We start from the raw sequence: 25,452 nt of genomic DNA, 5'->3' as shown, positions 1-25,452 counted from the left end.
GTGGTTAGGAGTTAGGCATTTAATTCCAGCCAAGGAGCTCGTCAAAGCAGCCAATGGTTTTGGTTTTGCAGGGAGATCAAAACAAATAAGGAAATGAGGTGGTTTAGTGGAAATCTGAACCCAAGTGGTTTGGCTGGAGACTATCCCAGCATTGTAAACCAGTCTCTAGGAGTGCTGGAAATATCCCTATCCCTGCTGCGGATGCTGCCTGACACCAGGTTCATTGTACTGCTGTCTGGGACTTAACTGACAGCAGGGCTTGTGCAGCCCCAGACAGCTGGATTTTGGCTCTTCTGCAGCATCTCTGTTGGTTTTGCCCCATTTGGGGTTTTCCATGTTGAAATGAGCACCTCAGGGGTCTTGCAGCCCACTGGGATGCTGCTGGAGGGCTGCGAAGCACCAGCAGCACTGCACCAGGAGATCTACCACTGCAAGAATGTCACACTGATTTGAAAAACAACCCCACACATGTCATTTACAGTGAAATTAAACCTGAATGACTGTCTCTATGCAGAGTCCGAGTACAAGCAGAGACTGCAGGACCACGGAAAACCCCACACAAAGCACCGAGGAGCTCCCAGCCACAGCTCCTGGTATCTGCCCAGCCCCAGCAGCCATAACAAGGAGGTAAGTTTGCTGATGTTCTCTTGTCCTCAGGGAGCAGCTGATGCTGATCAGGTCTGTAATACTCCTGAGACAACACAGTGGACAGGATCTAGGCTGAATCTGTATCTCCATTCACCCACTCTAACGCATGAATGCACTGGATTGAGCCTTGCACCAGACACAGGCTGCTCGATGAGAGTACCAGGCTGCAAGCTTCCCCCAGGGAAGCCATGTCCTTGCAGAGGGAGCTGCTCCAGGTGGTCTGAATCCCCTAGAGCAGGAAGGGACTCAAGTGACGGAGGTCTGGTAATGTGAAGCTGCCTCGGCACAGCCCGTGCTGTCTGTGCTGTAGGTCCAGCAGATGGTCTGCCCATCATATTTGATGGGAAAGCTGAAGGGCACGGTAGGCTTCCTCCGCAAAATGCCCGATTCCCATGGAAGCGCAGTGATCAGGAGGAAGAACTCCAAAAACTTCAAGCTGAAAAATCCCTGGAGTGGAGAAGCCCTTCTGTTGCACGCTGAGACTCGTTTTATCTTGACAGCGTGGCTATTATCTTGCATCACGTCTCCGGTTGCCGACAGCACGGCACGACACGGCTCCGTATCGTGATGAGAGCAGTTGGCATTACAGGTGGCTGTACCAGGGCCCGAGAGTTACAGCCAGCTACAAGGAGCTGCACGGGTCTGCCCGTGCATTCTCTAACAACAAATCCATAGCAATGGATTAGCTGTCCATGGAGATAGCTGGTAGCACTTTATCACCCCTTCACACACCCCATTGATAAAAGCCCTCTTGGTATGAAGGGTGGCCAAGAAACCGCTCCGCTCCTCTCCCACGGATGAGCAGCTGAAGCTGTCCCCAGCTGGCTGGAGCCCCCTTGGCTGTTGGTTCGTCCACCCAACCCGAGCATCCTCAGAGCAGTTAATCACTGCAAGTGTGGAGGCTGGAGACAGCCGAGGCCGCTGAAGCCCTGGGCAGTTCACTGACCCTGGGGAGGAATGCAGCTGACTCACACCATGGGAATCCGACCTCCATCCCAGCCCTGCCACTGGCTGAGATCACGGATATCCATCTCCTGGCACCATGGCTGCAACCGGTCCAGCACGCCCTTGCAGGTCACAGTGGGTCGAGCTGTTCACCTTGCTGCAGAGATGCTCTCTAGGCATCCCGGTGTGCGCTGCACACCCTGGCACAGCATCTGAACCCCTGTCCCTGCTCCTGATCCACTCAGGAATCCAGGCAGCAGTCCTGGCTCTCTCCAGCACAATATTTACAGCTAGGAAATGCTCCAAGTGTGCCAGCACTGCAGCTCTGCTGCCTCTGATTCTCCTCCAAGTGACCCACAGGGTCCTGTTAGAGCCGCCGTTACGGTGATTTTTATTTAAATCAATATCTTCCGTGTTATCCCTGAAGCGCTCGCTACTAATAACCTCTCATCCTCCCAGGGTGCCTTCAGCCGCAGTCAGATTTGCTTTGCTCTGCATAGAGCTATGAGCCCTCAGCTCTTCTCCTTCACAGCTCCACCTCTGCCGCCCACGCTGCCTGGGAACCACTCTGCTTCTACCCTGGGTGCAAGTCAACCCCTCCCATGGCCACAAACACCCTGTGGGACTCCCAGCCGGTATTTAAGTTTTCAGCCACTGTGACGGGTGGAGAGAGCCCTGAAAAATCTCATTTCCGAAGATGTTTGTTAAGTGTTGGCCCCAGGTAGGAACTGATAAAGAAAATCTCCAAGTGTTTGGGTTGAATAGCAGGTTTCAGGTCCAATTCCTTTTCAATCTCACCTTCCCAACGTGTTCCTTGTCACTACTTGCACATCCTGGCCCTGCATTTTTGGCTACGCAATTGGGTGTCCATCCCTGAGGAGAGCAAGAGTTTGTCTGGCTGGGGTTTCTCAACATGGAGCATGCAAAGCCCCCAGACACTGATGAGATCCTGGGCAGTGCATAAAGAAACACCCTGTTTTCCTGATACCTCTGATTTTACAAGAATAAACCCTTTACTGTTTCATCTGAGCAAGAACAGCTACTTTCCTACCAGAGCTGAAAAGCTTGGTGGATCTTCCCTGGCTACAAGCATGGCTCAGCCTGACAGACACAGGGTGAGAGTCCTGGGGCTGGGGACCTGCCAGCCTGGCCCCGAGATGACCAGAGATGGAGCCCCACGAGGACAGGCTGCAAAGCCAACCCAGACAGCAAAGCACTGTGCTGGGGGTGCTGCAGACCCTGGCTGGGATCAGCTCCCCTGAAACGAAGCACCGGCCACCATCTCAGCTCTTCTGTCCACCCTGGCTGCCCTTCCCCAAATCCCTCCCCAGCGGCTTCCCCCAAGGCTGTAGAAGCCAAAACCAACAGAGGGAAAAACGAGACGTAAACCCATCGTGGCGATGGCAGATCGGAGCGTTAAGGATTTCCCATGTCAAAGTAATGGATCAAAACTGGTGCTGCTGCCCGGGCTCCAGAAGGGCACCGCTGCTTCTGCCCATGGATTATGTTCGATGAAACTGAGTTAGTAGCGTTTTTATCTGTCAATTAGGAACCATGAAACAGTTATTAAATAGAGTCAGAGCCCTCCTTGCTGCTCTCCTGGGCAGTGCAGGAGACACATAACAGCCTGTAATGAAGCATTAAGCAGCAGCAGTTTTGTTTCTGATAGGATTGGAAATGATAAGCCAGCGAGGCATGGCTGGATGGGGGGAGCGCATCCCGGGGTCGGTGGCCACATACCGACAGCTGCTATGGGGAAGACCAGGGCCGAAATTTCTGCCCCCTGCCCCTGATGAAGTCTCTGCAGGACTGCCATCTCGCTTCATCTGCTTGCCGGGGGAGAAGCGAGGGCCTGAGTTTAATTATCTGCTTTTCCTGGCGCAGTTCTGGCTGATTACCATGGAGCCAGGAGGGCCTTGGGCTGTGCGTGGAGATGTTATCCCAGCCCCGAGGAGAAAAAGCACTGGTTTGAACAAGCTTTAAGAGGCAGGGACTGGGCTGTCCGCGGGGATGGAGATAACACAGGTGCAATCCAATTCTGGAGGTCATCAGAGTCCAGGGGATGCTGCCACTGCCCTCCTGCTGCAGATCCAATGCCCTCTGGCATCTTTCCACATGCTGGCACAGCTTGGGGCCAAAGCTGTCCCCCAGGCCAGGCTGGGATGTCCACCTGCCTTCATGGCCTCTCTGCGCACGATTTGCCACAGGGCAAGGTCAAATTCTGGGCCCAGGGGTGGTGGTCCTGCAGGGAGGGAGATTCTAGGAAGGAGGAATGCATCATCCTAGAACGGAAAGGGGCAGTGGCACTTGGTCGTGGTGCCATGGTGGACATTTACCCATCTCCTTCCCCTTCCTCATGACTCAGGGCTTGGTACGCCCTTGGTCTGCCCTGGGAACTCTGCACCCAAGCCAGCCCCAGGGTGCCCAGGGGGGTGTTTTCTCACCCACCCATGGCTGTGGACCCATTCCTTCCCCACCTGACACTGGCACATCTGTAGGCAGTGTCTGTTTGTAGCCAAGGGGCCACCCAAACTCTCCTCCCTGCACCTCAGCCCAGTGAACACCAGCCAAAGGGTTTCACACATTGGTGGCTGCTTTGCAGCTTGTTCACTTCCAATGGAAACATGACAAGAACAGCATTGTTTTTTAGGGTTTTTTTGCTTCTGGTGATTTTAAATGAAAGGTTGAGCTTCCAGGGCTTTTCATTTTGGAGCTCCCTCCACTTTCATTAAAAAACGCATCTTGCGGAAATAAAACAAGCAACATCATGAACCCAAGCTCTTAATTCTCTAACTTCCCCATTCACCAGAAATTCTTAGCTGTCTCTGACTTCCAGGGCACTTTTCAGAAGTTGCCAGTGAATAGCAAAACCTATTCATTTCCCCTTTCCGGGCAAAACCCTCAGGAATCTGAAAACTAGCATCTCCCAGCGTAACGAGGGTACCCACTAGCTCCTTCTCCAATTTCCAGCCTTCAGAGAGCAGGAGGGAAATGCACCGTGGCATTACACTGGCTCATTACCAGTCATCACCATCCACCCCCATCTTCCCAAGGACTTTGCAGAGTTTTGGTGTTTGCAAGATATTAAGGGACTCCAGGAACAGCATCCCCATGGCACGGTCTGCAATTCCTGGCCTCAAGGCTAAGCCCTCTCCTCTCCTTTCAGCCACGGGAAATGAGAGGGAGACCTCAGCCCAGCAAAGATCTGAGCACTCCCTGCACGGAAAAAACGTCGCTATAGTAACAAATTGCTCGGGGCTGTGAGGCAATGATGGACAGGTTTCAGCACGGCAGTGGGGAGGGATGCTGGTACCCTGGCAGCCAGGTTGCTGGGAGAGGAGCATAGAAGGGACGGTGATGGCCACACTTCCCAGGGGGAAGCAGCCTCCTCCTGCACCCTCATGCCCATCATGGGGCTCTCTAAACATGATGGGAAGACAGATTTGTTGGCTTTTTATTGCTACCGAGCCATTTCCCACACCTTCACCCTGCCAAGACAAAAGAAGATGCCCGGGACACAGCTGAAGCAGTTGTGTTGCCTCTCCAACCTGTCTGGGGAATAAAAAAGGGGAAGGTGGGGGGGAAACTTCAAGCAGCAGGAGAAGCAACAGCTGCTGTGAAAGAGAAGGGACTCTGAAGACAGGAAAGGCAGAGAGCCGTGCCTGCAGAGACCCGCACACCCAGCCCCTCTGCACTGCAAGCTGCTGCTAGCTCGGCCCCCGCACATTGGGATGGGCTGCTGCCCAAGGCAGGATTTCCATCCCTCACCATGGCTTGTAGGCAACAGGGGAGCCCAATACCACCCAGGCTGGATTTCATCCCAGCTTCCATCCTGACTTGTGTGCAAGCCCCTGCTAGGGTTCAGCATCAGCCTGTGGAGCCGTCGAGGCACAGCTAAGGTGGGCTGCAGAAGGAAAGATGCAGCAGGGAAAAGAGAAATGGTAATTCCTGCTTGTCCTGGGTAGCCGGCAGGAGGTTTCCAGCCCCTTTCCCACCTTGACTGTGCCTGCAAAGTGGCCAAGAGGGAGGACCACGGTGGGTTGCTGGAGAGAAGCACATCTGTATTCAGTGCACCAACACCAGGACAGGGGGTAAAGAGCAACCCAAGTCATTCTCCAGACTCTAGCCCGGGGAGGATGCAAAATTAGGGCCAAATGCAGCCCAGAGTCTTTACAAAGTACCTATCACCCTCAGTTGCCTGGGGACCTTGCCCTTTGCAGCCCCACGGCAGCAGGATGCTGTCCTTGCTGCAGCTCTCCAGCACGCAAATAGAGGCCCCAGGCTGTTCCTCGGGCATCAGCTTCTGCTTTCAGAAAGCAGCCAAGTGGCAAAACCAGGCTGGAGCCTGCTGCTGGTGCCACAGAGCAAAGAGATAAACCTGGGGCAGGGATGCAGACGGGGACACTTGGCAGGGGCCCTTTGCAGCAGTGGTGGAAGAGCTCTGCAAACGCCTCCACCCCAGCATGAGCATCCTCAGGCTGGCAAGAAGGGCTGCTTCCTGACCCGCTCTTCCCTTCCTACCCGGGAGGGATTCCGGGGGTGAGGGGAGGGAAGGTGGCCAACCCCTCCTCCTGCCCCTCCCCGGCTTCCCTGAAATTTGCCCAAGAACAAACTCTCAGGGATTAGCGGCGGCCACATCCTGGTGAGAACAATATTAAGGGATTATGAGATTAGAAATACCATTTACGCCGAGAGGAATAACTCTAATTCTTATCTGATTGTCTACAGATGTCAGCAATCAAAGCGCCTCTTTCATGCAAAGCAGGGAGCGCTGCTGCTGGAGCAGTAGGTGAACGTGGCTTGGCCCGAGAGCCAGCTCCTCCTGCCGATACGCACCCTGGATCGTGTCTGGCAGCAGCCGCCAGCACGCAGATGGGGCTCATTCGTTTTGTGGGGGAAAGCTCCCCATCAGGACCCCCGCGGTGGGGCTGCGTCCCCCCTCCTTTTGTGTCTCTGCTGCCCCGTATGAGTTGGTGGAGAGCCCAGGCTGCTGGGTGCTGCTTTGCCCACGAGCAATACCAGCATCTCCAGCTCAGCTGCAAGCCCATCACGGCCCGTTTGCTCCCCTGGGCCACCAATTCCTCCTGCCTTGGGTTGTGTTCCCCCACAGCACCGTGACCTGCAAGGGTGCATGGCATCCCCTGAGCGATGCATGCCTCTCCTTGCTCCTGGAGGGATCAGACAGCTTCAAAAAGAGACAAACTAACCCTGCCTCACCCCAAAACGGCGTCCTGCCCCACTGGACTCTCAGGGCCTGCCTTACACCCAGTCAGGAGGGTCTGAGAGTGCCGGGCTCTGTGGCACAACTGCTCCCTGGGCTGGCCGAGCACTTTGTGCCATCTCGCCTGGGGAGGCAGCTCCTAATGGGGCAGCCTGGGAGGCTCTGCCCGGCCATTAAGGGAGGTAAGTGCTTCTGGGTGTGCTGTGCCAAGCTCCTGTCTGCACGCTGGAGGCAGAGGTTCTCGGGGAGCAGCTCCCGGCTCCCCCCCCCACCGCCATTTGACGGCACATTATCTCTATTCGGCTCTTCATCAAAAGCTCTCTGTCAATCCCTCCTTCAGAGGCGGGTGGCAGGAGTTTCCTCTCTTTCAGGCTAATGTCTCGCATGAGTCTTTCCTCCCTGTCTCTCTTCCTCCTTCCATTTCTCATCCCTGAGCCATCTCCTCCCATTTTTGGTCCATTTTGTTTTTCCGCCACCCCAGTGCTTGAGCTGTCACCTGGCTCCTCTCTGCAGCCTGGCCAGGAGCAGGGTGCACACAAACGGGGGACATCAGGGAGCTCTGCAGCGTGGTTGTCCCTTCTTCCCTTCCCAGGCACCGTGCTCCAGCGTGCTCATTCGCAGCAACCTCCCTGCATGGCTGGCTGAGACATCTGGAGAGCCACCATCATCCCCATCCCACCATAGCATCCCTGTACAGGGCTGGACTAACCCAGTTTAGATCCAGCAAAGGCAGCTCTGCCCTTCCCCACCTCCCTCATTTTGCTCCTTACAAACTCCAGACTCCTGCTGTCTTTCAGGCCGGATACAAGCACTAGTCCCCTCAGAAGATGCAGGGGATGAGGGGCACGGTTGCAGCCCTGTCCTAAGTGGGGAGACATGCAGCATCCTCTGAACACCCCATGGCCTGCCGCGCTGCAGGTTTGTCCTCTCAGCCCCGCTCTGCACCACCAGACACCCAAGTCACATTATCCGACAAAAGAAACAGCCACAGAGAAGCTAAATCTGCAAGACACGGATGTGCACCTTCCTTAAATAACCGACTTGAAGGCCAGAGGAGAAAATTAGTTCATCTCACCTGACCTCCTGGGTTACACAGGCCATTATGCCCCTCCGTTACCCCTCTATTGAGCCCAGTAACTCGTGTTTGACTGAATCATCCTTCAGCAAGGCAGCCAGCCTTGCCCTGCAGATAACAAGCGGCAGAGGATCCGCCGCTGCCTCTGGCAGTTTGTTCCGATGCTTAATCATTTTTTCTATTAAAAATATGAGCCTCATTTCTAATATGAACGTGGCTGCCCTCAGCTTCCAGTCATTGGCTCTAGTTATGGCTTTGTTTGCTGGTTTAGTACCCGGTATTGTCTCCGCTTGGAGGTAATTACCAATGGGAGTCAGGGCATCTTTCCAGCTCTTCTTGAAGGCACTGAATGGACTATTTTGAGTTTTCCTCCTTAGAGCAGTTCTCCCTGCTCCCATCGCATCCTCCTTCACTTTCCCTGGTTTTCCAAGGTCCTTCTCGAGTTACTTCTCCCATAACATCCCGGGACCAATCTGCAAGGAGGTAGAATTGCCTCTTTGTTGTATATATGCAGCATTTGGCAGAACTGGCTCAACCTTGGCTCCAAAAGACACAGAATGGTCTTTTTGGCCAGGCTGTCCCAATACAAACTCACAATTCGGGGCGTCTCCATTCTGGCACCCTCCTGCAGGATGGATCTTCGGTGCTCTCTGCAATTTTGCTTTTTTTCATCATAATTAAGCCCCGGAGGTGTATAGCAGCACAGACCTCACACCATCACCAGCCCTGGGCAGCTGCTCTGCTCAGCCCGGTGAGAATCACCCCCGAGGTCTGCTCTGATCCAGCAGTCGCTGGGAGACAGGGAAGCGAGAGGAGGGAATGCAGCAAAGTGATGCCTGCAACGACTATGTGTCACAGCAGCTTTGTGAGCTTTTTAATGCTCGTGAAAAAGTCCTGTGCTCTTTCCCACTTCTGAACAAAACCCTCAGCATCCTCTGTGGGACGACGCAGAGCCCCGGTACCGCTACAGCAGAAATCACGCCCACAAACACTGCCTTGGCAGTTAAAAAAGTAAGTGGTGTTTCCCCTCCCGAGTCTCCGGAGGGGATGGGAGCATTGTTGGTGTCTTACTTTGCTCCAGAAAGGCAAGCCCAGTTTGCAAAAGCCACATGTCACCACCAGCACTTGCAGCAAGGAGCAGCCTGGAGCTCTGGTGCTCTTGCTCAGTCCCCAGCCCAGCAGAGTTTTCCCACCTGCTCTGTGTTAACGTGAATAACAGGGGTGGCCACAGGACCAGCTACTTCCCTCCATGCTCCCTTCTCCAGGAGGAGTGCAGGGCTCTGATTTTGGACCCCATTTCCCCACTTACGTCCAATGCAGCAATTCAGCTAGAGACATAGAAAGTCTCCCTCTCCGAGGCTTCATGGCTCTGTCTCCCTGCTGCAGGGAGCAGGAGCTACTGCAGGGAGCAGAAGGAAGCAGAAGTAACCCCACATGCTGGTCAGCCATGCTCAGCCAGCTCTGGGTTGCTTGGCTGGGCAGCAGGAGGAGGAGGAGGGATGGGAGGAAGGGCTGGATGATGGAGGCTGTGGCAGCAAGGGGAGCATGCATGGAGGTTGCCCATGGGGGATGCCTCCAGGCTGGCTGCCCTTGAGCTGTCCCAGTTCATGGTGTGATGCAGAGGCACCCAGTCCTGTGTGACCAGAGTGTGCTGCTCCCCACAGGGTGGGCTGCGGTGGGTGGGAGCCCTGGGTTTGGGGCGACCCAACCCAGCACACTCCAGTTGGGAAGCCATGTAGGCTGAGGAGAGCAATGATTCACCAGTCTGGTTTCTAAGCCCAGCTTAGATGTCTCAGCTTTGGGAAATCACTCCCCAGCCTGTGCCTCAGGTTCCCCATTGCCAGATGCTTTGGGCTCTCGCCTCACCACTGGGATGGTTTTGGGAGCAGAAAACGCCCTGGGCATTTCTCTGGCAGAAGTGTGTTTTGGGACCTGCGGGCCAAGCGTGGCCCCTGCCATCAGAGGCAGGGGTTCAGCAAGGCAGCTACTCCCCCAAAAAAGTGAAAGGCACCATATCAACTCGAAAGACAACAATAGATGACGAATCCATCCCGTTTACCGTAAACAACATATGTCACAGCTCCTTAGCTCCAGCCTGCCCGAGTCCCCAGGCACTGCCTCAGACCATCACCGGTTGCACAGCATCCAGAAAGCAGCCAAAAGGCCCAGAGCTGCCCACAGCCCTCTGCTTTCTTCCCTAACCAACAGGACAGGGCACAAGAACCCACGATATGTGACAACCCACACCATGTAAAGCTGCTCCTCATGGAACATGCACTGAGTCTGGGTGTGCTCAGCACAAAGCTGCCCACACTGTAAGGCTGTGGTGAAGAAAAACATCTGGGGTTGGGAGCGCTCAGAACAAGGCACCCCAACACAAGTGAAAATATAGCACCAAGGTCTCAGCTCTGGCTCCTAACCTCACTGAGGTTTCCTGGTATGGACCCATTCAATGATTCCCTGGCCTCCAGAGATGGACAGCCGCCCATCTCCACTCCCTACGTGCCCAAGCTCAGCCATGTAGGACATCAAACTTCCCCTGTGGACAAGACTCCGGTCCAGCCCTGGTTTTGTGGTTGCTCTGTCGTCCACTTCTCTCAGTAGGGGCAAACTGAAGCACTGGGGAGCCACTGCTGGTCCCTGCTGCCTGAGGTCCTCCACAGGCACTGTTGGCCTCTGGCTCTCCACATCCCTGGGGCAAGACCAAATTTCCCCACGCTGCTTGGCACTGTCATTGCTCACTTGCTTTTGGCAAATGTCCTGCACCCCCCTCCCTCCCCTGCAACATCAGCAGCCAGGCTGCTGACTCTGGTACCCTGTGACCTGGTGGGGAGAGGGATGAACATTAGACATTAGCCACATCTGTGCTCGGCAGGCTGTGCACAGCTCCTGTCGGTGCAGAGAAGACCATCCTGGAGAGAAATTAAGCAGCCGTCACCCTAGGGATGGTATCATAAACCATTTTAATAAGGCGTTCTGCTCCCCCTCCCCAACACCCCAACTCATGCAAACACTGTCTTGTTTAGTTGGCAGCAAACGATAAAGACCCCCAGGGAGCAGAGGAGGGGGAGAAAAGGGACATCTGTTTAGAGCATTTCTACTGCGTGGCTCTCCCAGGCTATTTCTATCTCTTCTTGTCAAAATTTATCAACTACATAATTGTTTAAACAGCATTAAAGTGCTTGGAGCTAGAGCAACTGGAAATTGTCCTGCAGTTGCCTCTGGTACCGATGCTGACAGCTTGGGAGGGGACTGGGGAAAGAAGGGATCCATCGGGCATGGGAACCCTCTGACTCCTTTTCCGGGGGGTGGGGAGACACCACTCCGTCCTGCTAGCGGGAGGAAAATAATCTCACTTTATTCCCAGTACCCTTCCCTGCTCTCCAGACCCAAGACTCTCCCTGCCCTCCTCTCCTCCCCACCCTGACCTGCTGTTAGCACACATTTACTCTGCTAAATTATTTACAGCGGACGCACCGGCTCATCAAACCATAGCTAATGACAATGTCTTTCACGCTGCAGTACACTGGATCCCTCCCTGGCCCTCCCGAGCCCTCGGCCGGGACCTCACCGCCTGCCCGGGCCCCGCTGTGCTTCCCAGCTCTTGCTGGCCATTTTGGAGAGGGATGGAGAAGCACTAGGAGCTGGGAAAAGATGAGGATCTGTTGCTGCCTGCCATCTCCTCTCCTTCCATGGGGCTGCAGAGGGTCCCCACCGCAGGGTCTTCTCATCCATGGGGAGACTGCTTGGCCTGAGCCTCTGCAGACATGGGCACCTGTGGCTGGTGACAGTCAAGAGCTGTACCTCACGCCGGTGACAGTGGTGCAGTTTCCTCTTCCAGCATCATCCCAGAAGCGGACTGTGGTTTTTTTATATATATATATATATATATATTTTTTTAAGTGTCACAGCCGTGTGGAGCTGTGGTGGAGAGGAAAAAGCAGCATCCACATGAGCATCAACCCCTTTGCTCCCTGGCCGGCCAGTTCCTCCCCTCCCAGCGCCCTCGATGCTGGGAACCCACTGCTGGTGGGCAGCAGGAAGCTCACCCCAAATATTTTGACAAGGGGCACTTAGAAGCAGCCAAGACAAAATCTTTCCTGGTGCAGAGGCCAACACAGAGTGCCAGCCCAACTCCCCTCCGCTCCCCCTGGCAGGCACCGTCCCAGGAGGTTTTGTCGTCCTGGCCCTGGGCATCCCTAATTCCAAGCGCGGGGAAGCAGGGGTTATGGGAAGCTGTTTAGACTGGATTTGGGTTTCTTTAATTATAGGGCTGGTTTTGTCATGTTAAGGAGGATAAACAAACCTCAGGAGAGTGGGAGGGGGTTTCGCTGCCATCCGCCTGGGACATGGGATGCTGTCGCAGCACGCAGCCTTCGGCATTTCTGCTAGACAGGGATGTGGAAGGTTTCCCAGGAAGCTGCCAAGCCTCAAAGCCCTTTTTCATCTTCTCCTCCAGCCCGGCAGCTGCTGGGATGGGGCAGGGGGGAAGAGTGGGCTGTCCCCCTGCCGCATCCCATGAGCTCATCCCCAGCCCCATTGCAGGAGTGAACACACAGGGAGCCTTTGGGCTCATTTCACACCTAGGTCCAAAGCTTGGGACCCCCACCAGATGCTCTCCAAGGGGGTCCTTGCACCTGGGAGCACCCACTCTCTGACAGATGTTCCATCCCTGGCTCTGGCTGGTCACCAGACACCCCAGGACTCCCCTGCCTCTGCCCTTGGGAGTGGGCTGGCTAGGGGGCAACTACATTCTCTACTTGTTGGTGATCTAATGCCATGTGGTGCTCCCACCACCACTCAGGTGAAGAGTGAAGCCAGAAGCCCTCCACAGCACCCAACCCAACCTGGGCTTATTGGTTGCTGGGGTCAAGCCTGGGGCCATCTCCCTTCAGCTGCCAGCGAGGACGTGCCATGGGACATGGGAACCCTGCAAGCACTGGCCACCTCCTGGGCATGCTCTTCCTTTGGGCAGGGGCTCCACAGGCCACAGCATCGTCGAGGCCAGGGCAGAGCTGCCGGCACCGTGGTCCCGTGCCGCGTCACCTAATAAATGCCACGTGCCGCCCTGCCGCCCCCCAGCTCCCCCACGCGAAGAGGAGGGGCCGCGAGGATGGGAGAGGGGATATTTTTATTGTTTCTGACACCGGCTGCCCCAGATTATCATATTTTACGCATCGAGCCAAAGAAGCATCACTCTGCTATGCTGCAGCTGGGCAGGCTGCCCAGCCCGGCAAGGGGAAGGAGGGGAGGAATGCAGCGGGGCGCGGATGCCGTGCACGCATGGGTGTGAGCGTGCGAGTGCGTGCACACGCGGGGCACGGGGGCACCGCTCTCATTCAGCCCTCCCCGCTGCGGCACGGCCGCCTGCATCCCACCGGACGGGGCAGGAAGGACGCCCGCTGCCTGCAAACGTGTTTGTTTTTCTAGTCTGGCTCCTAATTCGATTAGGACTAATTGCATTTGGGAGCGTGGTGGGGTTTTTAGGTGGGTTGTTTTTTTTTTATTATTTTTTTTTCAGCCTTCTCCTTAAAAAAAAAAGCAGGGATGGCAATTTGCATATTGTTACCCAGCATGCCTTTCCAGCTCCCAGCCGGGCCAAGACCCGAAATCTGGGCACAGGCAGCAAAAGTTCATCTGTTGAGTTTTCCCAGCCGTGAACAAACAGCTCAGCACGGAAAGGCAGTGATTGGAGAGCATGCGTGCCTCGTGAAACAAAGCTGAATTTCGACAAACGAGGCACTCCTGCAATCTGGTTGCCCCTATCTGTGATGGTCTCTTCCCACAGCCTTCCTGAACTGGGTGGTAATACTTGGCCATGAAGCCCCCCTGGAGCCGTTGGACCTACCTAGCCCCCAGCGCCCACGGGTACGTGGGGAAAAATCATCCATGTCCACGGCAATAAACCTAACAGCTTTGGGATGCCTCTCCCGATGCTGGAACATCAGCAGCCACATGCTTAAATTTATCAGCTCCACCCTTTCCGTAGGTTTGGTCCAGGTTAATGTAGTCCTGCCCAAAGCACTGCCTGGGTACAGCCTTGGCGCTGACCTTGCACGGGGCTGTCCCCGAGGGGCAGCAGGACATTTGGAGGGCAAGAGGGATGAATTGCAGGGGCGGGTGCTGCTCTCTGCCAGCTGGCCCCCGTGCCAGGGAACGGTCGCAGTCATGTTTAACTTGCTGGTCTCGAAATAGCCTCAGTTTACACGGCCGCGGGAAGGGATTGGATAAGTTCATAGGGGAAAAATCCATCAAACGGGCTTTTTGAAAAAAAACAGCAAGCCCTGCGTCACAGATCGCTGGACACGAGCAGGGAAATATCTGCATGCGCTGACCCCGGGACCATGCTTCTCCATCAGCATCTGCACCAGTGGCAGGAGCACCGGCCTGGCCAGAGACATCCTTGCCGCTGGAGCCAGCCAAACCCATTTTCCCAAGCCAGCGTGTCAGCAGTGCCCTCTTTGCAGGTTTTCCCACCAAACTGAGGTTCGGAGGCAGCTGGGCAGATACAGATCCTTGGCACAGCTCCCCTCTGCCCATACCCATCACGGGATGCTCACGCCCACCCTGGTGCTCCGTCCCTCTCCCAAGGAGCCGGAGGTGCACGATTACACGGAGAGGTTGTTACCTTCTTTGTTTCTTCTTTATTTTGGATGGGTGAAAAAGACAAAAAGTTATAAAAACAACAACAACATAAAAAAAGACGCTAACTGCAGTCCAAACCCTCCAGTTGCAGCTGGAGCCCAGCTGGGAGGAAAGGGACTTCTAAGGCAGAGAAAAGGGAGGCTCTGATTATTTATTAGTGGCCGATGTTTGATCGCTTGCTAATCAGGCCAGAGAACACACTCGGGCTCTCCCGGCCTCCCCGCTCACATGTGGTTCCTGTTGCTTTGCCCCTTCCCCCCCCCTCCCTCTCTCTGGTTTTGCTTTGTTTGTTTTTCTGTTAATTTGGTTGTTTTTCCATGTCGTTTTCCGTCAAACCGCATGTTTTTTCCCCTTTCTCTCGCCAGCCGCTGCAGTGACAGACACAGAGGAAGGAGACCAGCCCGGAGCTGCTTGTCCTCTGCCAGTCCCTTTCCCACCATCGCCTGGGAGGCAGCGATACCCAGGGGGCAGGACTGGGGCTGGCAGTGAGCTACGAGCCCCCCAAGCCACCACTGCGAGGCAGGGGGCAGCTCCCCTTGCTTGCATCCCGACCTGCATCCCTGCTGCTGGAGGGGATTTCGCTGTATTTTCTCTCCCACACAGAGCCCATCCCTGCCTGCATCCCAGCAGTGCTTGGGCATCCCCAAAGCCAGGCAGTGACAGGAAAGAAGAGGTACAAACGGGCAGAGCCGTCAGGACAGGATGGAGATAAGCAGGTTAAAAAGGGACGGACGGACAGGAGCGGGAGGACGGATGCCCGCCCTGGCTGCCTCCCTCCCTCCCTTCTTTGCACACAAGGCCTCCCCGCTCCCATGTGCGCTCTCCGGCTTCTGGCAGCCTTTCCGCCGCGCGTTTCCACTCCTCTCTGGCCCATTAGCAGTATTTTTATAACATTCTGTAATGCACGGAGCCGTGTGCCAAACCTCAAGAGCACATTATTTCCCAACGTCTTTGTTATATCCATCCCCGGGCCCTCCGCCCGTGCCTTTCCAAACACAGAGCTGCAGCTCACGGGGGCAGCCGGGAGCCCGGCGCCGTGCTCCTGGTACCCAGAGCCTTCCCTTCCCGCCTGCCCACTCCCAGTCCTCAGCCCTGGGCTTGATACAGAGATGCCCGGCATGTAAAAAGAAGCTGTGGCTGCCCCATCCCTGGAAATGTTCAAGGCCAGGCTGGATGGGGCTTTGAGCAACCTGGTCTGGTGGGAGGTGTCCCTGTCCATGGCAGGGGGGTTGGAACTCGATGATCTTTAAGGTCCCTTCCAACCCGAACCATTCTATGATTCTATTAAAAAACCCTGGCCCCATCGCCTGCTGCTTCTGGCCATGCTCAGGCATCCATCACCCTTCAGGCTGTGGGGCAGGTAACCCACTGGAGATAAAAATGCAGCATCCTGGTTGCTCTCCTGTGCTTCACCTCACACTCAGCTGCCTAAAAAAAGTGAGTCAGAGCAACATGCCGCTCCTTGAAGTCCCCTGGAAGAGGCTGTCCTGGACATGGGCCACTTTCCTCTGGGGTGGTCTATGCTTGGGATGCTTCACACCCTGGAGGTGGGTGATCTGGGACCCCTAGGGATAAGCAAGCCTGTGGGCCCTTCCTCCTCTCTGAGATGGGCTCTTCATCCTTAGGTCACTCCATCTCTGGATGCTCACTGTCCCCGCTGTATGTGTGCAGGTACCTCCACCTCTGCAGGGGATGAGACAGACTGGCTACCCCCAGTCTCCATGGGGTGCTGCTGAGCTCCTGGCCACATGCCCCATGATGTGGACCCAGGTATCAAATCCCACCTCAAGGACCAGTTGAGCTACTTGTGCCCTCCCACCCGCCTGCTGAAGGACATTGACGAGACACCTTCCTGCACTTCGTGCCTTTTGCACTATTTTGTAGAATCCTGTCTCCTCCAGCATGAAATTCTCACCCCAGAAATTCCATGGGTTCCCCCACAGCTACCAACACATCCCACTGGAGTTCCCTGGTCCTTGTGGGCCAGAGCCATTATGGGAAACACCACTGAGAGCGGTCCAAAGGCTGATGCCGAAGCTCCCCCATCCCTCCCAGCAATTCCCCTTTCAGCACAATCTGGTCCCCTTTAGCCATTTCCTAAGCCGTGTTCCAACTCTTGTACTAATCCACATTTTCTCTGGTTTAACTCATAATTTCCCATGTGGCACCGTAGCAAATACTTCACTGAAGTCAAGACAGATTATATCGACCACATTTCTGGGCTTAGGAAATCAGTTCCATTATCAAAGAGAGTTATCAGGTTAATCTGGTGTGATATATCCCTGGCAAGTCCCCCTTATATTTTTGTCCCATTTTCCATTTGTCTCCATGTCTTTAATTGTTCCCTCTTCAAGCGCACCCCGTGGCCCCGCTGTGCTGTGGGGTCAGGCTGTCTGATCGGGATTTTTCCTTCTCTCAAGCACAGGAGACATGTCGCCTCCCCCCATGGCGCCGGGTACCACCAGTGACCTCTCAGCCGCTAACGAGCATTGCTAATGAACAGGAGATGTCCTCACCTGGGGATGAGGTGCTCCCCAAGCCTTCAATGAACTGTTTTCTTTGAAGGTGCCTACAAGGTGGAGAACCGTTCTCCAGGTTTTATCCTCCTTCCTCTCCCCTAGCCTGCGTTGCCCTCGCTGTCAGCATTGGCGGGGTTCATTCGGTGCTCTGCCGAGCTTACCTTTAATCTCCCCTAAAACCTGGCTGCGTAGCCAGCTCTGCTCTTCTCTCCTCGTTTGCTCCGTATTTATATGGCTAACCCCTCCTTTTCATTTCCTCTGCAAGGTCTCGCTCAGCTTGACTCCTGGCAGGTCTCCCTTCATCCCTGTGCTCGCTGACCCCCATGACGGAGCTGGCTTTGCGAACTGACACCTTTTCCCGGTCCCTCCACACATCCTTCCTGCAGTGTCTTCTGCCCAGGAGGACCCCTGCCTTGCCTGGGGGGCACGCTCCAGGTACACTAATTTATTTAATGAGATCCCCAGCACTTCTCCCTGCACGGCCCTCAACCCCTCACTCCCGCCGCCAACGTCTTTCTCGTTGTCCCACTAAGAGGGGGGAGCACAGGCATAGGCCTGTTTTCATTTAACTTCCCGTGCAATTGAAGCGAAATGAGTCCAAGATCCTTCAAATCCCAAGTCTGGGCTCCCAGTGCGCTCAGCTGCGGCAGGGGTGCGACCACAGGGACATGCTGCAAGCCTTCCATGAGCTGTCCACCTCCTCCATCATCTCCATCTCCACCTCCATCCCCGACCCCTCCTGGGATGCTCCCAAACCTGCTTCCCCACAGCAGACCCTGCACCTCCAGGGAGTCAATTGTGCCCCGCCAAGGCAGGAAAGTTGGGGGGAGGTGGTTCATGAAGGGGCTGGGGATGGCAGTGGGGATGGGAAAAGAAACCTTGCAGGGAACATTAAATTAAAATCCAGGCAATTAAATTAATTACCGCTAAAAGCGTCTCACCTGATTAGTTCCTTGCATACTTAATTGCATTAACAACACCGGGCATTCACTTGTTTATTTGTGGCCCTCTCTCCTGGGGTTGGTGGCCCTGCAGTGTCCGACCAAGTTCCTCAGCTGCCCGGTGCTCAGGGGGGCTGTGAGCTGCCAGCAAATGGGAACACACGGTAATAGGAAACAGCAGGATTTGGGCTCTAACACTGAGCAATTCCCACGGGTCCCTGAGCGGATTGACAGGGATTACTATTAGCGAGGTGCTTAGCAGATGGAAGAGCCATTGCAAAGTCACGGGGATGCCACAGCTGCAGAGGAGGCGGTTGGAGGCTGCAGCCCCCCCTCCCAGCTCCCCTCGTTTCCTCCAGACCTGGGCTGCAGCCCCCCTTGCACTGGCACAGCCTGGGACCTCTCCCCAGATGGGATCTGGTCAGCACATGCCCAAGCGGAGGAGCTGCACAGCTTCCTCCTCCTCCTCCTGCTGCTGCCTGATCTCTGCACCCAGCTCCTGCCTCCAGACCACCCCTGAACATCTCCTCACCCTGACAGCGTGGCTGAGAGCCCTCTGACTCATCTGCCACTGCCTTTTTGTCCGCCGTACCCCCCAGCCCCAACACCTATTCACAGCCATACCCCCTGCCCTATGCTGACTGCTGCCCCCCTCACTTCTCACGTTGCCGTTCAGCTTCTTCCAGCACCCCTTTCCCCTTGGTGCATGTGCCAGGAACCCTCCCAGTGGACCCCAAAACCGTGAGTTGGACACTGTGCAGCATCCCTGAAACTCGCATTTCTTCAGCCTGACCCACAGGTGCAGAGAGCTGCTCCTGTCTGATTTGCAGGGCTTATGCAGGCTGTGGCTGGTCCTCCTGCAACCTTCTGCCCCTGGACCACGGTTGAGGATGGAAAACGCCACCCTGGTTCTGACTCAAGGTGCTGAAGCTTGGTGCTGACTTGGGTCCGACTCAAGGCGCTGTTCCTGACAAGGAGCAGAGAAAAGCTCTGCCACGTCCCTCCCCAGAACCTAGGAACGTACGGCCACCTACACGATGTGTCCCCAGCTGGTGGGGCTCCCATCTGGTGCCTCGCAGCATCCTGCGCAGCAGCCACCATCCCACGACCAGCTACGCCGGCTGGTGCTGCCAGACACCCACCCGCTGCCGGTCGCAGAACGCCGTGCTGCCAGACACGCCGCTGCTGTCAGCTGTACAAACACAGCAGCCCACCCAGCACACAGCTGCTATCGGCTCTCGGCATCGTGTGAAATACAGCACTGCTCTTATCTCCCGCACCCAGACCTGTAAATCAGCACGTCTCACTCCGGAGACACGCGAAATCCCGGGGAAATGCGCTGCTGTCCTGCAGCACACCTGCACATGGGGGGCTCCTGCAGACACACAGCAACCGCCACCACCTTCTCGGCTGCTCCTCCGAAACAACCGTGTGGCAGTAAACCCAGCCAGGGTACCTCCTTCCCCCTCTGACAGCTCAACCCCAACTCTTTCCACTGGTGGAGATGGTGGTTGTTGCACTGGGCTGGGTGGAGAGACAACGTCCCTTCCCAAGTTATTCCTGGGGCATCATTTCATCCACCATCTTTGATGCAAAGTTTGGCGCAGGAAGGACTGATTATGACATTGTGGGGAGCTCGCATGTCCATATGCATGGAGAGCAGAGGGGGTGGCATGGCAGGAGGGGGCTGTGAGGGGTCAATATGGGAGCAGGGAGCATGGCCCTGTCCCCCGCAGTGTCACACGCCAGGGTACTCACTTCCCACCATCAGGTAGGTCTGGTATTTGAGGTGCCAGGAGGAGCCCTCGTAGCAGGAGTACTGGCCGCTCTGCGTCAGGTCGACGTTCTTCAGGATCAGGTAGGACCCGTTCAGGTGGGACTCGTCGATGTCGGTGCCATTGGCCTTCCAGGCCACAGCTGTGTCCCAATCCATGGAGCCACACTTCATGGTCACATCTGCGCCTACCCGCTCGTACTGGATGTGGCTGTCTGTGGGGAGGAAGAGGAGAAAACCAGGTGAGCTCTGATGGCTGCCTTGGAAACAGCATCTTACCATTGTTTGTATGGGAAGCGAGGAAAGGACATGGGCATGGACTGGCACTGTGGTGGTGGCTAGGGAAGCCTGGCTCTGTTCTCCAGTTCTCCTCCTGATAATGACTCTGACAATGACTTATTTTAATCATTGACCAGAGTGGCTCAACTAGCATGGACCAGAGGATAGGGACTCATAGAATCATGGAAGGGACCTTAAAGATCATCCAGCTCCAACCCCCCTGCCATGGGCAGGGACACCTCCCACCAGACCAGGTTGCTCAAAGCCCCATCCAGCCTGGCCTTGAGCACTTCCAGAGACGGGGTATCCACAGCTTCTCTGGGCAACCTGTTCCAGTGACCTATGGACCACCTCCATACCTTCAGCTCACAGGATGCCTTCCTCTGACCTTAACCTTGGAGGAGATACATCAGGGATGTATATATGGCTCACCAGCCAAATGCCCCACAGCACAGCCTGGTGCTCACACCAGCAAGTCACTGCCTCTCCCCTATCTACTTGGCTTGCTGCAGGATGCAAACCTAAATGCACACATCGGAAATTCCCAGCAGAGAGGTGACAGAGCCCCAGGACTTGTCACCAGCAAACTCAAGTTATTCACTAGTGGAGGTGGGAAGCCGGCAGCTGCCCTGGCAATTCTCTGCCTGGGAAATCAGGTGGGAGGATGGCAGCCTAACCATGCTGTGCCTTGGGAAGGGGCAGCTGCTCGGTGCAGGCTGTGCTGTTTGTCTCCCTGCCTGTCTTTTCTTCCTGCTCTACAATAACACGGTGCCTTGCTGAGCTGTTTGATTTAGCGTGTGGCGAGTGGGGCAATACAGCTCATTGGGCACCAGCTGCCTAATTGAATTTTCTCAGGTTTCTGGACAGGAGCTCGAGCTGACATTCATTAATGATGCTTAACAATTGAATCCTTCCTGTCTTGCTACACTGGCTGTGCTGAGCTGCGTGTGGCAAGGATAAAACCATGGGGGTGTGTGGGGGGTGAAGCAGGACAGGGGGATGAGTGGGGATGAGGTTCCTTCAAGGCTTCATCAAGCCTTTGCGCACAGGCAAGGGCTGTTCAGTTCTCAAAATACTCCTGGGTTTCAAAAACACATTTGACAAGGTGCCTCCCAAGGAAACCAAGCAGCCCTGACACAGGGGGAAAGTCCTCTCCAGGATTTATAGCAGCTAAAGGTCAGGAGACCAAAGGTGAGAACAAGCGGTCAGACGTGGCAGTAGAAGACGTCACCGGTGAAGTTTGGCAGAGATATCAGAGCTGGATCAGAGCTGCCCAACACCCTCGTAACTCACAGGGAGAAGGGGGCTGAGGCAGGGAGAGGGGACAGACAGGGGCAGGCAAATCACAGCCGGGTGCAAAAGCAGTGCAGAAGGACGTGGTGGCACAGACCCACCAGCTGGTAACGCCGTGTCAATAAACGCACAGGGAGGCACACACAGAAAATTGAGCCTCACTTCTCCCACCCCTCAACGGCTCCAAATAAGCTGCAGCCTCCATGGAGGTAACCTCTTGGAGTTACCGTGCTCGCTTCCCCAAAAGCATCAGCTCGGTGGTGACCAAAAAGGCAAACCCAAATCTAGGAATTATTCAGAAAGGGATTGAGAAGAAAGTACCCTAAAAGCCGCGCACAAACCTATCCCAGTGACATTAGGAGTACAGTTCAGCTGAAAATGGAGCAGAGAGAGAAAACGGGGAAGGGCAAAGGCTGGACACAGCCCCCACCTAAGGAGGGCTTAACAGACTCCATCCCTTCATCCGTAAAAGGAGACAACCGAGCAGAGATGTGACAGACACCTAAGGAATACTGAGTGACATGGAGAGGATGAATAGAGGAGGACTGCTTGCACCTTTTCCTAATAAAATAATTAAAGGGCAGCAAATGAAAACAAGCAAAAGAAGTGCTTTTTCACAGAAAGTGTGATTAAATTACAGAAACCCACGTCCGTCAAATGCTGTGGATGTCAACATTTTGGGGAAAATAGAAATTAAATTAATCCATAGAAGAAGACACCACCGAGGGCAGTAAAACACTGAGCTGCCTGGTGAGCCTGGGGAGGCTGCAGGCAGCTGATGGTGCGGAGGGACAGGAGAAGCACCCCCCATGCTTGTCCTGCTCTTTTCTCCCTCTCTAGACATAGTCACTGGGTCACTGAATTTCACTGAATTTTTTAGAGTTGGAAGGGACCATAGAGATCATCTAGTCCAACTCCCCTGCTGAAGCAGGATTGCCCAGAGCTTGTCAGAGCATGTTACTCAGGGCTGCATCCAGGCGGGTCTTGAAAATCTCCAAAGAAGGGGACTCCACAACCTCCCTGGGCAGCCTGTTCCAGGGCTCTGTCACCCTCACCATGAAGAAGTTTTTTCTCCTATTTGAGTGGAACCTCTTATGTTCCAACTTGTGCCCGTTGCCCCTCGTCCTCTCACTGGCAACCACTGAAAAGAGTCTGGCTCCCTCCTCCTTCAACCCACCCTTTAGATACTTATAGGCATTGATAAGGTCTCCCCTCAGCCTTCTCTTTTCCAGACTAAAGAGTCCCAGCTCTCTCAGCCTTTCTTCATAAGGGAGAAGCTCCAACCCTTGAATCATCTTCATTGCCCTTCACTAGACTCTTTCCAGTAGTTCCCTGTCCCTCTTGAACTGGGGAGCCCAGAACTGGATGCAGTATTCCAGTTGTGGCCTCACCAGTGCAGAGTAGAGGGGGAGAATGACCTCCCTCGACCTACTGGCCACACTCTTCTTTATGCAGCCCAGGATTCCGTTGGCCTTCCTGGCCACAAGAGAACATTGCTTGCTCATTGTCATTTTGCTGTCTACCAGGACACCCAGATCTTTCTATTCGGATCTTGTCTCCAGCAGGCTGACGCCTAACCTGTATTAGTGCCTGACATTCTACTTCCCCAGGTGCAGGACCCTACAGATTAGTGAGGGGCAGTCTTAGCAGTGATTGCTGTTGATAGCTGGGACCACATGAGCATGATCCAGCTATTCCTTCTGTGAAAGCCCAAAGCCTGAGCCCATCTGCAAAAGAGAGAGACCCAAGGTGAAGATGGCCTAGGGGGAGACCGTGGTAGGTCTGAGTCCTCCTGCAGATGGTGTGTCAGGACACCTACTTCAGAGAAGGAAGCAGTACCTCTGGGGGTACTATCCCTGCTGGGAAAGAGGGTGCTAAGAAGAAACAAGGAAAAATTGGTTTGTTGTGAGTAAGGTGCTGGTGAGATGCCTCAGAATCATTTCAGATACTAGCTAAGGGCGGGGAACCTTTGAGAAACTGCACTGATCAGACAAGTGTGTTTCAAGTGTCCTAAAAAAGCTTGGAGCGTACACTGACAGCCAGAAAGAGAGGAGGCATCTGTGTGAGGAAGGGAAGCTGGAATGGGTCCAGATAAACAGGGAGATAGGCAGAAGTGTGGAAGAAGATGGATGGGTGGACGGAAGAATGAATGCATGTGACCGCAGACAGAGGGACAGCTGGCTGGAGGGGCACAGATGGGATGAAGGGAAATTTATGAAGATGAAAGGATGGATGATACGCCAGTGGATGGATGGATGGATGGAAGGATGGATGGGCATATATGGGGATGCAGAGATGTGTAAGAGCATGAAGGGGTAAGAATATAAGCACGGCAATGGATGTGTATGGAGGGATGGGTGGACAGATGGGTGGGTCAGTGGGTGGACAGATGGGTGGGTCAGTGAAGGAAGGGAGGGATGGAAGGACCAATGAACAGCAGCGGAGTTGGGTGGATGGTTGGCTGTTTGAACGGCTGTGGAGATGGATGGATGGCTGGATGGACAGACGGACACACAGACGACTAGGCAGATGGGTGGGGGGACAGTTACAGATAGCAGAGCTAACATAAGAGTCCCAGCACTTTACTCAATTTCTCCTCTAATTTCTTCTCTTACATAAGGTGAAGATATTTTCTCTTCCCCTTTCCTGCTGGGTTACAAAAGGCCATTGACTCTCCTGGCCTTACACTTGGGGATCTGCCCAGCAGAGAAACTGGAGACACTGCATCACCCAATAGCCTTGCATGGAGAAAGGCTCATTGCAGTGATGGGTCCACAAATCTGTCTGCCTTGCCTGGCTCCTGCCTGCCCAGTGCCTGCCCCTGGGAAGGCTCAAGAGCAGGGGGAAGCTTTGGGGTTCTTAATTCTGCTTCTAAGGACTTGGCTGAGACCTTGTCTGTAGCTGGTGGCAGCAGGACTAAGCTGGGAAGGGGGAAAGGCACCTTGAATTATTTCCTATTTGTCCTTAAACACAGTGCAAACATGTTGGCACTCATCCAGAAGGACTGAGGGAGCCATTCCTGGAAGACAGGTCTTTGAAAGCAATGCTCCTTTCCAAGTCAATGATTTAAGGCTCCTGACGAAGAAGAAACCCAAAGCACAGTTTCAGAGGAGGCGTTTCCCCCAGCTGGCTTTGCTGAGGCTCTTACTGGAGCTCAGCCAGGTCCTCACATCCCTCCTGCCCCATTCCATCCCTCCTGCCCCATTCCAGCCATAGGACTCCCACCCATGAGAATGCATGGCAGCTCCACTGGCAGGTGTCACCTCCCTTTGGGAAGGGGCACCATGGGGGCAGTCCCCCCTGCCCTCATCCAAGCTGGAGCAGCCCTGTCCTGTGCTGTGGACACCAGTTCTGCTTTAAGATGGGGATGGGCAAGAGTGACCACAGCTTTTACTGGGACCCTCCACTTCCCACAGGCTGGGTATAGGCAGGACCCCCCTGCCCCCAGCTCACCCAGAGCCTCACAGGTCCCTCAAACAGGGAGGGGAAGGAGGTTTGTCCCCACTCCTGGTAGTCATATCACTGGTAACACAGGGAATGAGAGGCTGAGGTGGTGCCTGTGCTGCAGGGCCAGTCCTCCTGGCTGGACACCAACAGGTGGCACAGGCAGAACAAGGGCCAACAGCCAGGAGGTCCAAGCTGGACACGGAAGAAAATTTATTCTCCAGAAAGGTGGTGCAGCCCTGGGACAGGTACCCACAAAGAGGGGGTATCTCCATCCTTGGAGGTTGTCAAGGCTCTTTTGACAAAACCACAGCCAACTGTTGGGAATAATCCTCCTCTGAGTGGGACATTGGACTAGACACATCCAAACATCTCTTCCCACCAACACTGCTGTGATCATTGGCTAGAAGTCATCCTTAGAAAAGCTGCCCTGCCCCCACACCACCCTGCTTCTCCAAAGTATGCTGCTTTTTGGGTCAGGCAGCAGCAGAAAGGTGAAGGAGGTGAGCCTATGACAACCAGCAACATGCCTCTGAGCATCCAACCCCACCAAGGGTCACATCATTTGCTGCAGCACAGAACGCAGGACCGGCACAACAGGGCTTACGACATGAAGTCCCAGAGCTGGAGAGGAACTATGATGATGCATAACAAGGGCAGAAATTACA

General features: G+C 54.8%; 1 protein-coding gene across 3 annotated transcripts in view; it reads right to left on the bottom strand.

The window, feature by feature from the left end:
- Window positions 1-25,452, bottom strand: part of CNTFR (ciliary neurotrophic factor receptor) — a 214,572-nt gene that overhangs the window by 40,142 nt on the left and 148,978 nt on the right. For all 3 annotated transcript variants that reach the window (XM_014952478.1, XM_014952479.1, XM_014952480.1), the window contains exon 4: window positions 19,753-19,983. In XM_014952478.1, coding sequence (XP_014807964.1) covers window positions 19,753-19,983 — 231 coding nt within the window. The remainder of the gene's footprint in view (window positions 1-19,752; window positions 19,984-25,452) is intronic.

The sequence above is a fragment of the Calidris pugnax genome, unplaced genomic scaffold (assembly GCF_001431845.1).
Source record: "Calidris pugnax isolate Ruff unplaced genomic scaffold, ASM143184v1 scaffold220, whole genome shotgun sequence".
Classification (NCBI taxonomy): Eukaryota; Metazoa; Chordata; class Aves; order Charadriiformes; family Scolopacidae; genus Calidris; species Calidris pugnax.
Note: the sequence above shows the minus strand (reverse complement) of the source record. Positions and strands in the feature narration are given on the sequence as shown.